At 37.6% G+C, this 16,072-nt stretch overlaps 1 protein-coding gene across 2 annotated transcripts in view; it reads left to right on the top strand.

Annotated features, from left to right (window-relative positions):
• tmem8b (transmembrane protein 8B) overlaps nucleotides 1–16,072 on the top strand; it is a 245,368-nt gene that overhangs the window by 216,496 nt on the left and 12,800 nt on the right. For both annotated transcript variants that reach the window (XM_055200090.2, XM_055200091.2), the window contains 3 exons: nucleotides 4,047–4,225; nucleotides 4,419–4,565; nucleotides 11,418–11,534. In XM_055200090.2, coding sequence (XP_055056065.1) covers nucleotides 4,047–4,225; nucleotides 4,419–4,565; nucleotides 11,418–11,534 — 443 coding nt within the window. The remainder of the gene's footprint in view (nucleotides 1–4,046; nucleotides 4,226–4,418; nucleotides 4,566–11,417; nucleotides 11,535–16,072) is intronic.

Below are 16,072 nucleotides of genomic sequence, written 5' to 3'. Positions count from 1 at the left end.
CTTGTAACGTAAGGTGTTATCACCCTTGATCTTAATACGATGTTAATCACTGTAATATTCTATAATTCCATTATTATCTTTCTCCTTTACTGTCAGATGCCAATCAGACATAATTGTCTTGTTAAATATTTCAATTACACACGTGCCAATCATGTCTCTTTATAACTATGAGATCACAAATCAAGAGGTTTTTAATTAGAGTACAAACGATGATCCTCAGAAATATGCAAATCACAACCTCTCAATTAGAGCACCATTATGAGGCTCTGGTGCCTTGTTTACCCCCTCTCCCTGGAATCTCACCCATAGTTTCTTTTGTCATTAGCATAGACAAATTTTTCTCTTTTAATGAAAAATTCTGGCAAATGGCAAACTGCTGTAATACAGCAAGCTGAGTTCTCAAGTGTCTGCTAAAGCTAAATTGGCCATCTTTCCCAACATTTGGTTGAACTTCATTCACTACGTGTTTTGAGGACATTCGTCTGGGTTTTGACTAATAACGCCATCATAAGCAAAGAGATTTGTGGGTTGTTTTCTGGCATTTTGTATAGAGGTGCAGCATTTTATTTCCTCCATGGTGTTCATGTAACAGCAGGCTTTCCGGATCCAATCTATATTTATGAAGCTGTTTACAAGCACTGACAGATGAGGAACCGAATGTGTGTGTGTGAAGAGAGTGCGAGAGCTGGAGAGTACATGTGTATTTCTGTGTGGTGCTTTTTTCCCTTTGTTGTTCAGCATGCTGCTAGAGCCTTTTAAAGCTTTAAATAAGTTTCTTTTGAGAATCTGGACTATAAAACATACATTGAAAGTTAAAGGAACACGCCCAGATTTTTGGAATTTAGCTTATTCACCGTATCTCCCAGAGTTAGATAAGTCCATACATACCTTTCTCATCTTTGTGCGTGCTGTATCTCTGTCTGACGCAGCCCCCGCTAGCTTAGCTTAGCACAAAGTCTGGAAGTAAATGGCTCCAGCTAGCAAACTGCCCCCAATAAGTGACAAAATAATGCAAACATTTTCCTATTTATGTGTTGTGATTTTTATAGTCACACCGTGTACAAATAACAAGGTCATATGAGACACAGCTATCTTTTAACAGTATACATACTAGGGTTGTGCCGATAGAGGATAGTCTCGTGTATCGACGATCTTCAGACATATCGCCAATGGCAGGCTTTCATGGCGATAGTCATGACGATAGTTGGCGAATGGTTATTATTATTATTATTATCATCATAGTTTTATATTAACACCGACAATGCATGCTTTTCCTCACATGAGGGTTTGTGGGCTTCACTTTAGGCGGACTACTAAATCCAGCGCGCCGCGTCATGAGCAGCTGCGCTTCTCTCTGTCTCAAGTGCACGCGCTCTCGCGTCTGTCCGAAGTCTAAACATAAACTAAAGTAGTAATCCTTATGTATTTGTTCAGTTTAATGCATTTCATGCGAGCTGATGCAAACTTTACTTTTTGTTTAAAATATGACCCGCTGCATATTAGCGCCTCTCTCTCACTCTCGCGTACGTGCAGAGAGCTGCGCTCTGTCCGAAGTCAGATCACTAGGTATTAATCCTGTTTATGATATGCATTTCAATGAGTTGTAGCAACACGTCCCTCGTTTTTAATATATGATTGTGTTTAAAATATGATCGCGTTCTGCTGAACCGATGCGTTTAAAAAGGCACCTCATGAGAGGACCGCTGCTTGACACGTGTAGTCTTCTGCAACAGCACTAAATAAATGCATTGAATAGTTTGTATGTGCGCGCACGTGTGTGTGCGTGCGCAGATGCATGTTTTTACAGTTATTAAGTAATCATGATAGGGTTTTAATGACACGCTCGCATTAATGGCATCAGTTTTAAGAAGGTTGCGGTCATGACGGTGTTGCGGTCTTGTTTTTTTTGTCCACCCATCAAGTGACTTGTTATAATGAGTAAAAATTAACAAATAAAAAAATGAGTAAACTACTGCCCCGCCCCCGATAATATCGTGTATCGCTGATCTCACAGGCTGACGATAGGACGATCTGAAAATAGGGCATATCGCCCAACACTAATACATACTGGGAACTATATTCTCCGAAGGCGAAGCACTGCTGCTTGGGCGGAGTGATTTGCTCGCAGCACCCGAGAAGCCTCCTGATGAGGAGCTGAGAGTTCAATCAGAGTTGTGCAAATCAAGCAGCAGTGCTTCGCCTGAGAATATAGTTCCCAGTATTATACGATTAAAAGATGTGTGTGTCTCATTTGACCTTGTTATTTGTACACGGTGTGACTATACAAATCACAACACATAAATAGGAAAATGTTTGCGTTGTTTTGTCGCTTGTTGGGAGCAGTGTGCTGGCTGGGGCTGTTCACTTCCAGTCTTTGTGCTAAGCTAAGCTAGCCGGGGCTGCGTCAGACAGAGTTACAGCACGCACAAAGATGAGAAAGGTATGTATGGACTTATCTCACTCTGGGGGATACGGTAAATAAGATAAATTCCCAAAATTTGGATGTGTTCCTTTAAGCTGTGTCATCATTTCTGCACCACTACACTGTAAAAATTATATCATATCAACTTTTATTTTTATGTTACTGTATTTTAAAGTGGACATATCATGAAAATCTGACTTTTCAATGTTTAAGTGCTATAATTGGGTCCCAAGTGCTTCTATCAACCTAGAAAATGTGAAACAGAAGAACCCAATAACTTAGTTTTGGTAAACCATTCTCTGCAAGCATGTGAAAAAATAGGTCATTGAAATTTGGCTCCCCCTGTGATGTTAGAAGGGGATAATACTGCCTCTTAATCTGCACTATCCAACCACTACAATGCCATTTAGTGCAGAGATCAGCTCATTTGCATTTTAAAGGACACACCCAAAATGGCACATTTTTGCTCACACCTACAAAGTGGCAATTTTAAAGGCACATTCCACTTAAACTTTTTTTTGGATTTTTACCATTTTGGAATCCATTTAGCTGATCTCTGGGTCTGGCACTAGCACTTTTAGCATAGCTTAGCATAATCCATTGAATCTGATTAGACCATCAGCATCGCACAAAAGTAACCAAAGAGTTTGGATATTTTTCCTATTTAAAACTTGACTCTTCTATAGTTACATTGTGTACTAAGACCAACGGAAAATTAAAAGTTGCGATTTTCTAGAAAATCACAACTTTTCATTTTCTGTCGGTCTTATTAGAATATGTAACTACAGAAGATAATGAATGATCTGTGGGGTATTTTGACACCAAAGATTTTTTTTACATCTTAAAAAAGTTTTGTGAAATTTCCCCTTTAACAAATTAAGTTAAACAATTTTAACTTTAAATTTTTTTTAAGTTGCGCCAACTTATTAAAAGTAAAAACTTGTAATATGCAAGTAGATTAAATTGACTTGATTTTTTAGTGCATTGTCACCAAATTGAACTGCAGAAATAATGAATAATTCAAACAGGTCTTTCATTGATTGGCCAAAAACATAGTCCCACCCCAAACACCTGTGTTTGGTTAAGCTGGGTTGGTGGGTTGGTTTAGATTCCCAAGCAATAAATATTTTTTTTATAACGAATACTTGTCTCATTATATTATTCATCATATGTATTATGAGTTAACAGTTTAATCAGTGATTTTCAGTGAATACATTTTTTGTTGAAAAAATAAATAATCCTTGTTGATGCCTGAAAATTTCTCTGTTAAATGTAATTTAATAAAAAAAATATGTTTGTACATAATATCTCATTTTGTGTTCCAGAAAAGAAGGGGAAATACTTGCTTTTTTAACAAGCTAGACACTAACTTTAAATATAGTGCAAGTCTAAAAACCTGCAGTTAATTTTTTGCTAAAAGGCACATTGGGGTGAAAATAGCAGGGATCTCACATAATCTCAGTAATTCACTAGCTCCCATTCATCCCTTGTTGGGATTGAACTGGCAACATTCGCCTACCTTTCCATTTAACCTGACGCTACATAAGTGAATTGGTTAGTCTCCATTTTTAGCTTGTAGCTCTTGTTAAAATATGCTCAATAATGTGTGTATGCACTTCTCTAGGTTGGGACGGCTGGGGTTGCACTGACAACACGGAGGCATATTCATACGGGTTTCAGCTGCTCTCAACACTTCTCCTGTGTCTCAGCAACTTGATGTTTGTCCCACCTGTGACCATCGCCATCCGCAGTCAATACCTGCTAGAGGCATCCGTCTATATTTTCACCATGTTCTTTTCCACTGTGAGTTCCACACCGATCAATAGGATTTGCCCAAAATAAAACAGACACATACATTTTCTTAGTCACCTGATGACTTTTAACAAACAATATTGTTCAGTGAGAGAATAACAGAATAGCTTTTATAGAAAAGTACTGTATATATGATATTTGTGCTTCCTCTGACCTTCCTCTGTTCATCTTTCACTTTAAACAGTTTTATCATGCCTGTGACCAGCCAGGCATTGTGGTCTTCTGCATCATGGAGTATGACGTGCTGCAGTTCTGTGACTTCCTTGGCTCACTTATGTCTGTATGGGTCACTGTCATTGCAATGGCGAGACTCAAATCCATTATAAAACAGGTAAAAATCACTCTATTGCAAAGAACCAATTAAATTCAGAGCACATTCGATTTCCATAAATGTTATGGTCCACCGCTTTCTGCTCCCAAACTCTGTCGAGTGTGATTAATATACTGTACAGGAGCAACAGAAAGGATTTGGACACATAAAAGAGTAGTTTACCAAAAAAGAGAATTTATTCACCCTTATGCCATTCAAGGGGCCCTATCATACACCTGACGCAATGCGACGCCAGGCACAATGCAAGTATTTTATGTTAGTTTCAGTCTGGCGCATTTATCAAGTCCAATGCCACTTTGTTTTGTTGGTCTGAAAACGAGGTGTGTTCAGGCAAAGTAAAAATATTAACTATTTTTAGGAAAATTGCACAATGTGCAAACATAGTTTATTATACACACATGTATGCGCAGCAGCACACAAACATGCCAATTATTAAAAATGAAAGAATTACGATGTAGAAGCATGTTATTGTGTACAAACCATGCATTTGGCCACTACAGGTGTAAATGACTTTCTTTCTTCAGCCTAACTCAGGGCTAGACAACATCGGTCCTGGAGTGCCGATGTCCTGCAGAGTTTAGCTCCAGCTCTAATCAAGCACATCTGAAATAACTATTTAAGGTCTAAAGAGTCACCTGAAAACTACAGGTAGGCAATGTTTTATCAGGGTTGGAGCTAAAATCTTCAGGACATCGGCACTCCAGGACCGACGTTGCCTATACCCCTGGCCTAACTCAATGAGAGTTACATTAAATAATGTTCTGGTTTGTCTTTTTTAATGCAAGTTGTGCTAAATCTTGAGCCATTATAAAAGTAATCCATAATACTTCCGTGGGTTATTATATGAAACAATATGTTTGATATTTTTACAATGTATATTTTGAGCTTTGACAACACTATTTCATGGCAATTCGTAAGTATTTTACGAGGTGGCTAATTCGTATTAACTCGTACTGTGACGTTGGGCTTAGGTGGGGTTTCCTTATAAAGTTTTTTTTATGATTATTATAACTTGTTGCATGATTAACTTTGTATGAATCATACGATTAAGCTAACTCGTACAATATGTACGAATTCTCGTGAGTTCAGGTTGGCTTTAGAGGTCGTTACATTGTGTATTAATGTAGATTACACTAAGAACTTGAACCATGGTGGCACAATATGGCAGCACAATATGATTCTCATTGGCCCTTTATAGGGCTGTCAAAATGAACGCGTTAATAACGCGTTAACGCAAAATCATTTTAAAGCCACAAATTTTATTAATGTGCGATTAACGCAACGCGCAACTTCTGTTTGACTCTTGGTCTAGCTCGTAGTTGGACAATAGACAGTAAATGTAACCCGTGCTGTCTAAATGATTCAGAGGTTTTCATAAAAATCAGAACGTTAAGTTCTCGTCTATCGAATCCGATGCTCTAAATGGTCGTTGAACGTTTAAAATTATTTTTATTTGTATATTTTCTGAGAGCTGTACTGTCCTAAATACTAACCCCTAATACATAGAATGGTTGTCCACATGCGCGTCTGACATTTTGATTTAGATTTTACAACATGCAGGAATTAGAAAATAAAATGCAGGACTTGCTTGATGTTGAAAGAGTTATTAAGAGCGACAAGACTCAAAAATTATCTTCCTCACACTGACTGACACAACTAAAGCGTGTTCACACAGACGTGTGAGGGCGTGACCTTGATATATAGACATCTTACACAGAATTACAATTTTTAAAATATCTGTTTTGACAAGAATTCACGGAGATATAATCTGTTGTCTTAAGTGAATGTTTAGTTAACTGTTTGGGGAAAATATTTGATGTGTAACATTATATTAGATCCTTGCATTACAGTAGGTCTTAAAGCTGCCTGTCTCAATGTCTATCAAACAATAAAAGAAAGAAAAAAGTTTAACATATATTGATATTGTTTTTGACTTTGTGTGTGCTAAATCTATTAGTTTTACCATTGATTTTAAGATATGGATGTGGTAATATTGGATTTTTCTCAAAATTAACTTTGCTGACTCTGTCAACTGGTGTAGTTCTGTCATGTTTTGTCAGATTCCAACGAATCATGAATTGTGTTGAAGTTAGATCATGTCAAAATATAAATTACTCACTTTTGAAAATTTGCTCATTCCGACTCAGTTTGCCAGCACGGGTCACAAATGATGCAATGAGGCAGCAAACCAAAATGGTGAAAGAAAATTGTCTTCTGTAAGGAAAATTCATAAACAAAGCTATGGCTGATGGTTCTGTAGAAAATATAAACAGGCTGGTGTACATACACTTATAAAGCATCTACAGTGGCAAGAAAACGTATGTGAACCCCTAGGAATGAACTGGTTTTCTACAGTGATTTGCCATAAAATGTTATCTGATCCTCATCTAGGTCACGACAATAAACAAACGCGATGTGCATAAGCCAGTTAATAATTCCAGTTTCTTGTGTCTTTTTTGGAAACACCCATTAAACATTCACAGTGCTGGAGGAAAATGTAAGTGAGCCCATGGACTAATTACTTTATTGAAAGCTTTTTTTGTCAGAAGCTGGCAAACTGTAGTCCAATTAATAAAATTTTAAGTTTAAATGTGTGGTTTAGTGCAACTTTGATTGATATTAAGACACTCACACATTTTAAGATTGCTGTCCTTAAGGGTGTTTTCACATATAGTTCATTTTAAAAGAACCAAACCCAGTTCACTTAAAGTGAACCAGAAAAGGAACTAGCCGAATGTGACCTCAGTCCTTTTGGTGTTCACAATATAGTGGACTCAAAAGAGGACCCAGGTCTTTTTTTGGTCCTCTTCAGAACTGAAGTGATCTCAGACCCTTTCTTGTTCACATTACAACTTCATAAGAACTCAGACCCCAGCTTTCTGTGCAGCAGTTTATTTTGATTGAATGTCAAAACCACACAAGAAAAGGACCGGGACCTCATTGATTTCACATATCAAAAAGAAATCGAACCACAAAAGAACCCAAAAGCGCTTTTGGGTCCTTTTAGGGGGGGGTCTGAGATCACTTGGTTTGTTCACATATATACCCAGAACTGCTCTGAGAGCGTTTGGAGGGCTCAAACGAACTAGGTGTGAAAACACCCTAAGAAGAATCAGCTCTTCTGAACCATGCTCTTATAAAGATATCTGATCAAGAGATGTTGCACTCCATAAGGCTGAAAAGGGATACAAAACAATCTCAAAATGTTTAGACCTCCATCAGTCTACACTTAGACAAATTGTCTATAAATGGAGACAGTTAAATACTGTAGCTACCCTTCCTAGAAGTGGGCGCACAGTCAAGTTGACTCCTAAGACACCATGCAGAATACTCAATGAAGTAAAGAAGAACCCACGAGTAACAGCTAAAGGCTTAAAGACATCATTTGAACGGGCACACAGCTCTGTTCCTGAGTCTACCATACCCAGGTCTTTGGACAGGCACGGTGTCTATGACAGTACACCACGGAGGAAGCCGCTGCTCTCCCGAAAAACATTGCTGTGAGCCTGAAGTTTGCAAAAGAGCACCTTGGCAAACCCCAGTGCTACTGGGAAAATATTTTATGGATTGATGAAACAAAAGTTAAATTTGTGGGGAAAAATGTTATGGCGCAAAATGGGCACAGCTTACCAACATCAAAACGTTATCCCTACAGTGAAGTATGGTGGAGGGAACATCATGATTTGGGCTTGCTTTGCTGCCTCATGGCCTGGACCACTTGCCATCATCGAGGGTAAAATGAATTATTAAGTTAAAAAAAAATCCTACAGGATAATGTCAGGATGGCTGTCCACCAGTTGAAGCTCAGTAGAAGCTAGTTGATGCAACAGGACAATTACCTTAAGCATTGTAGTAAATCCACTACAGACTGGCTTAAGAAAACCAAAATGCGCCATTTGGAGTGGCCTAGTCAAAGCCCAGACCTTAACCTGTGGAATGACCTCAAGAGAGCGGTTCACACCAGACATCCTACAAATGTGTCTGAGTTAAAGCGGTTTTGTAAAGGGGAATGAGCAAAAATAGCTTCTGAACGATGCGCAGGTCTGATTCAGAACTACTAAAAGTGCTTGCTTGAAGTATTTGCTGCCAAATGAGGCTCAACAAGCTGTTAAATCCAAGGGTTCACTTACATTTTCCACCAGCACTATGAATGTTTAATGGGGGTTCTCAAAAAAGACACAAGAAACTAGAATTATTTGTGTGTTGTCACCTTATGCACATTGTGTTTGTCTATTGTGTTGACCTTGATGAGGATCAGATCACATTTTATTGCAAATCACAGTAGAAAAACAGTTTATTCCTAGGGGTTCACATACTTTTTCTTGCCACTGTATTTGTTTATCCTACTATGGAAGTCAACGGGTATCGTCAACTGTGTGGTTACCATCATTTATCACAATATCTTCTTTTCTTGTTTAACAGAATAAAAGGTATAGTTCACACAAAAAGAAAAATTCTTCAAACTGATCATGAGCCCTATTCACGTAGATAGTAGGAAAAAATAATACTATGGAAGTGAATGGGCCTCATGAACGGTTTGATTACAAACACTCCCCAAAATATCATTCTTCGTGTTAATTAAAACAAAGAAATTTATACAGATTTGTAACAATATGAGAGGAATTCAATGATGACAGAATTTTCATTTTTGGGTGAACTATCCATTTAAGCAATGACAAAAATGGAAAGAACAGTAATGTTAGTGCAAAGCGAAGGTTTTATTTTTCACATCCTTTTGTAGATGTTGGTTTAAATGTTGGATTTAGTTTCTAATGCATTGTAATTTTACACATTTTACACAATTTCACATTGGGACCCCTTCTATAACGATCTAAGCGCATTGTTTAAAGCGCACAGCACACGGTCTATACAGGTGTGTCCAATTCCAATTTTGCTAATTTAACGACAGGAAAAAGAGTTTATGCGCCAAGCGCACGGACTAAATGGGTTGTTCCTATTCTCGTAATGAGTAATGGGTTTGTTTTGGGCGTAACGTGCAATAAACCAATCCGAGTATCAGCTCTCATCCCCTTCAAAAGCAAGTTGCGCCTGGCACCATGCCCAATCCCTATTTAGAAAGCGTAATTTGTAAACTGAAAAACTAAGCAGAGGAAAAAGACCACCAGTTTAAGATTGATATATGAAAAAAAGGTTTTATTAGTATTTTTGGGTATTAAAACCTTTAAAAGACGTTTTCTTTTAGTCATGGAAGTAAAAACAGCAGGCGTTTAATTGCTGTAAATGTATTGATATCCTACATTATCATTGTAATCACATAAAATAATTTGCAAATATGCAAGAAAAGGTTTGTACTCTAAAAATACAAACAAGAGATAAAGAATTTACAAACGTGTGGAGAGCCGAAGCGTTTCAGCACTCGGACAGCGCCGTGAGTGCTTTGAAAAGCATGACTTAAAAACGGTTCTCATCTCATCATATCCACATGTACAGAGTCATCATATACAATAAATCTGTGGGGTAGCATTTAAAAAACATTTAAAAACAGATGCATTTGTTTAAAGCAAAGCATTTATTTCCTTACCAGGCTACAGGTGAAGCAGCTCTTTACGCCTTCTAACGTCTCATAATCCATCCTCATTTATGTCCATGAGACCAAATAATAATCTTTTATATTTTAATTTTTTGATTTTTCATATTTAAAAAATTGTATGTGCTGCTGTGCATCCATGTGATAAGCAAATGCGTGCTGTTGTCGCTGTGCGTTTATAGGCGCATATATTACTAAGGAGCTCATTAAATAACAAAAACAATATTGCGCCATTGACTTTAGACTTTAGACCAGGTTTTTGTTGCGTAGTCTATTTTAGTTGCCTCAAAATAGCAACGCGCCAACAAGTGCACATTAACACACTTCATTTTCAGACCAGAACGCCCATGAGCGCAAAATTGGGCGCAAATGCATTTGCTAGTTAAACAACGTGGCACAAAATGTGAAAATGATAATTGCGCTGGGTTGAAACTAGCAAAAGACACTTGCGTCACATATTGCATTGTGCCGGGTGTATGATAGAGCCCTTAATGTGTGACTTAAGTAAGTGTTACCTGATGACTGACAATAAATATCAATGCCGTTGGGGCCCAGAAATGCTGTATACTTTTCGTGTCATCAATTTTCTTTTCTGATATATTTTGTGTGCATCATAAAGACCAATAGTCTTTCATGGACTTTACTGCTGGAAACGAGTTTTCCACTATGTGCAAGAGAGCACATTTTTGTCCAGCCTAGTAAACCGCTTACCTAGAGTGTAAATATATAAGTGTCAGCAGTCTGTCATGTCTCTCATAATGATGGTGCTCTCGCTTTTGAGCAGAGTAAATATAGATAGACAGTTTCAGGGGCTCTCTTTTTAGTCATCAGCTACTCACCCAAAGCAGAACAGGAAGATATTTAAATAATTAAAGATATTTAAAGACCGATGAAATCCGATGAAGTGCGTGTTATTTAGAAACAGAGAAAGTAAGTTAAAGGACTTTTGTGGCAGAAGTATCTAACAGAAAGGCGAATGAGAAAACTAGCTTTACTCCAGGGAGCGAGTTTCTATTTATGTAGTCGGTGATTGCGTGTGCGCCTGTGAATGTGTTTTGCTGAATGCTGCAGTTCGCAGACACTAATCAAATCACCCATGTCACAACAGTTCGAAACTTGAAGCTCTAAACTTAAGAGCGAGAGAGAGAGAGAGAGAAAAAAGAGAGCGAGAGAGAGATTTTTAGCAGCACATTGCTTTACTTCCTGCCTCTATTTAAGATGCCCCTAATTGGGCCTGGGATACACTATCGCCCCTAGGCATGTCTAGTTGTCTAACATTTTTTTTTCTGCCCTTTTGCTGCCAGGTGCTATACTTGCTGGGAGCAATGGCTCTGTCCATGGCCTTACAGCTGGACCGTCATGGCCTCTGGAATCTGCTGGGTCCCAGCCTTTTCGCTCTGGGCATCATGGCCATCGCCTGGGTAAGCAGCAACCGAATGTATTTCCCACATGCAGACATTCCATGATTAACACTGTAAAGCAACTTATTAAATGTTTTATTCATCAATAAAACATGACAGGAAGCGAGTCAGTTAATATACGAGACATCGCCCGGGCAATCACAGAGCATAAAAAATTAGATGAGCTGTGGTTGCGAGATAGTGGTGTTGTTTTGTTACGGATGATTTCGTTACCAAAGTCTTATTTTATGTATTTCTTTGCTCATTCTCTTTCACAAATTTGAATGTAAAAAATTATATTTCATAATTTGAATATTCAATTTTGATTGGTCAGTTCGCTAATTAGACTATACCTTATGCTGACAGCCTCCCCTGGCATTTTTTATCTCTTGTGCTACCATGCATATAAGAAAAAATATATTTATAGATTATATGCATCTGAGTTATGCATGTTATTAAACAAAAAATTCGTTAATATACATAGAAATGGTTTTAAAAGTTCTTTAATGCATTCAATTAGGAGATAACACATTTCTGCCATCTAAAATAAACTCAGTATTCAGTCTGAAAATTTGGTGGGGTGCATGATCTCTGAAAGTCAATGTTTACATTTGAAATCACCTAAACAAACACGCCCCTACCCCAATAGAATCTGGATTTTCATTTGATAGACCCGCCCCACACATACGCAACCCAGGCACCGATGTCCGTTAGTAGACACGCACCTTACTGCTGATTGGCTACAAGTGTGTTTTGGTACTCTGCCTGACTCTCTTTTCCAAAGTGTTTTTCAAACTCATGCACCACACCTTTAAAACTGTCTCCTTACCTTACCCCAATTCGCAATTGTAAGCTTATAATAATGATTTACATTTTGAGCAGTCGGGTAAAATTTGAGCAGTTGGTTTTTTCTAGGAAAAGTTAGAAAAATGTAATTCGTCTTCAATGAGCATGTGCTTCGAATGGGAGTGAGTAGCTTGACGGCACATCCACCGGGTGGATGGGTGAAAATAGACAACAAATACAGTAGATCGGTCATTGTCGGATGCAGATGTACTTTTGTCATGTGTACTGTATATAATGAAAGATCGCTCTGATGCGGTCAAAACAGACATCAGATTCATCCGCACAGAGTAGCGGTACGAAGCATGACGCACGAACAGAACATTACTCCGCAAATAACTGCAATTTTATATTTCAATCAGAGATGGACACTCCACTTTTTTTTGAAAATATGCTCATTTTCCAGCTCCCCTAGAGTTCAATATTTGATTTATACCATTTTGGAATCCATTCAGCTGATTTCCGGGTGTGGCGGTAACACTTTTAGCATAGCTCAGCACAATCCACCGAATCCGACTAGACCACCAGCATCTTGCTAAAAATAACCAAAGAGTTTTGATGTTTTTCCTGTTTGGGGCTTGACTCTTCTGTAGTTACATCATGTACTAAGACCGACAAAAAATTAAAAGTTGCGATTTTCTAGGCCAATTTTTCTAGGCGCAATGATATTATGCAGAGCCCGAAAATAGTCCCCTGCTATTGAAAGTTACCAAGGGCACTATTTTCGGGTGCTGCGTAATATCATTGCGCCTGCTGCAGCCATGGTACGGCAGCAAAGTGATTATTACGCCAGAATGAGATTATAGTTCCTAGCCTTATCGGCCTAGAAAATTGCAACTTTTAATTTTCTTTCGGTTTTAGTACACAAAGTAACTACAGAAGAGTCAAGTTTTAAATAGGAAAAATATCAAAACTCTTTGGTCATTTTTGACCGCGATGCTAATGGTTAAATCAGATTCAATGGATTATGCTAAGCTATGCTAAAAGTGGTACCACCAGACCCGGAGATCGTCTGAATGGATTCCAAAACGGTAAAAATTAAATGTTTAACTCTAGGGGAGCTGGAAAATGAGCATATTTTCAAAAAAGTGGAGTGTCCCTTTAAACACTGATTCTTTTCTACATATTCAATTCTGATTTTTGTTCATTTTTAACTAAAAAAAAAGTTACGAATTGCAGCTTTAAATGCCTGCATCAGTCTTTGAAGAGATTGAAGAGTGACAAAATGGCATCTCTTCAATATCTATAATTTATGAAGGCATTTCAAGTTGCCTGGTCCGACGTGCGACCTCTCGTTCAGGACACATGGAAAAGGTCTGCAGTTATCTGCACATTAGCATAGTGTGGCATTAAACCTTTCTCGGTCTGTCAGTAGTGGAATTGCCTGTACTGTTACATTGTCAGACAGCTTGTACTTTAGTAGTTCCTCTAGCGACCACAAAGCTTTTCCTGAAGAGAGAAGATAAAAAATAATTGGTGTTAGACAAGCAAAAGTATTTGGGAGAACCTCTAGCAAGTAAATGTTGAACGAAACTACCATATACTCCCTGCTCGGGGTGACAAAAAATAAAAGATGTTTGACTTCCTCTTTCAGAAAACAAGCAGCTCATCCTCAGTAATATACAGTAGACAGTCTGAGGAAGAGATTGGAGGGGGGGGGGGGGCAGAATAATAACTCTAACACATTTTGTGTTGTTTGCTCATTTACTGAGATAATGTTTAACCTAACTCATGTAATTTCATCCCAAACAACCTTGACATATTAGCAGTCATTACCCGTGTCAGTTCAATTTATAACTTAATCGAGCTGATGTTACGTTCATCGCACCCGGGCCGTGTAATTGTTGTGGTGCGATGTGATGAATGAAAGACTAATCACAAAGCTAAATCAAATTAATATATTTTATCTGCTCATACTAATGTTAGTCAATACAAAATTGATTTACATTCATGAATTGTATCTGCTTATTAAACAGTGAGTGAGTTACAGTACATTAATTACAGCAGTAAACAAATCAGATCAATGAACGAATAAAATGCCTATTTTAAAAAAGCATACGTATTATAAATGACTAAAGTGATCATTCTGAAATCTGAATAAAGATTTATGTACATATAAATCTTAGACAATAAATATTACCACCAACAACTTTGTTGTTTTAGGAAAGTTTTCATGTACATCCATATTTATTTTTAACTCTTTTTATTATACAATTTTCAGAACTAAATGTCTTCCTCAGGCATCAGTCAGTATTTAGTGTGACCTCTCCTGGCACGAAACACATCTTTAGCTTTTTTAGAATTAGAAATTAGGATTTAATTTTATTTAGGTTTAAGAGATCCTGCAGTTGCCTGCTATTGCTCAAGTGGAAGAGGAGTTTATCCTAAACACTTGGCACCAGTTTTTAATACTACATACACATTTCCTGTATTTTCTGGTTGTATTCTAATAAAGAGACTGGGAAACATTTATATATGATCACTATAACATTGCAAAAACAACACATTTAATAGTAGCATGGTGGCCTAAGACTTTTGCACAGTACTGTATATCCTACAAATAAAACATGTGTGACCTTTTGTAAGCTTTTTTGACATTCACAAAATTAAATTTATAATATTTATAATAAAGCAGAATAGCAAACTGTATCTGGATAAAATGAATAGAACAGAATATCAGTTGTTTTGACACAAGTCACTACTTTACCATCAAAAAGATGTGTTTACTAGTTCGCCTGCGCATTCAGGTCTTAATAATTAATGGTAAACGAACTTGGCTTGCTGCCCTCGAAGGGAGCTCCGTAGATGAGCTGCGAACCTGAAGCTGGGACTTGAGCCCAAAGTTCAACCCCCCTACAACAGAACTGTACAGAGGAAGAAAGAGAGCATTGAAGGAGGAGATGGGGAGGAGGAGGGATGCCGGAAAAAAATGCAGCTTTGGGATCCTCCCAAACCAACGTTTAGAACTACATTTAGATTCAGTTGTAATAAATGACAATGCACGTACCAGGTAATACTATATTAACCATTTCAACCTAAATTAGGAGAATTGGTTTGGTACCTACTCTGTTCACATAAACAGACACTGTAAATACAGTATAAACACTATAGACATGACAAGACTATACTATTAGGAATAAAACAATAGCCTGAAACAGGCTATATTTCTGAATCGTGTAGAAAAACAGGAACAGAACTGTTTCATAATTATGAACCATTCTAGTAATGCTCCGATTATGTCTACAGTGCCTTGAATGTGACATTTGGCTAACTGTAAAATAAGTGTCTATCATCTGGCACACAATGACTCTCCATTATTAAAAACTGACACCTTCTCATTTTTCAGTAGTCTCGCTGTGTGAAGATGTTTTTGTACTGATGAAAAGTCTACACTTTATTGAAACATGCCGTATCCAATATATTTATGGAGCAGTTTACCATTACATTCTTCAAAATGCTTGTTTGTTTTAACTCCTGGTTGGTTTATATATCGACAAACCCAGAAACTGGTTTTAAACAACCCACCATTTTTAGAATGTACAGTTTTTTCCTTTCTCTGATTTTTTTAGCCCTGGGATTTGAATAATGTACACACTCTAAAAAAAGTTAGTGCTAAATAGCACTAAAAGCTCGTAATCATGTATGGGAACCATTTTTTTTGTGTTATATAGCACCTATGAAGAACCGTCTGGGGGTGATATAGCACCACTATAGCA

This window comes from Misgurnus anguillicaudatus, chromosome 22 (assembly GCF_027580225.2).
Source record: "Misgurnus anguillicaudatus chromosome 22, ASM2758022v2, whole genome shotgun sequence".
NCBI lineage: Eukaryota > Metazoa > Chordata > Actinopteri > Cypriniformes > Cobitidae > Misgurnus > Misgurnus anguillicaudatus.
This window is presented reverse-complemented; position numbering and strand designations above follow the sequence as displayed.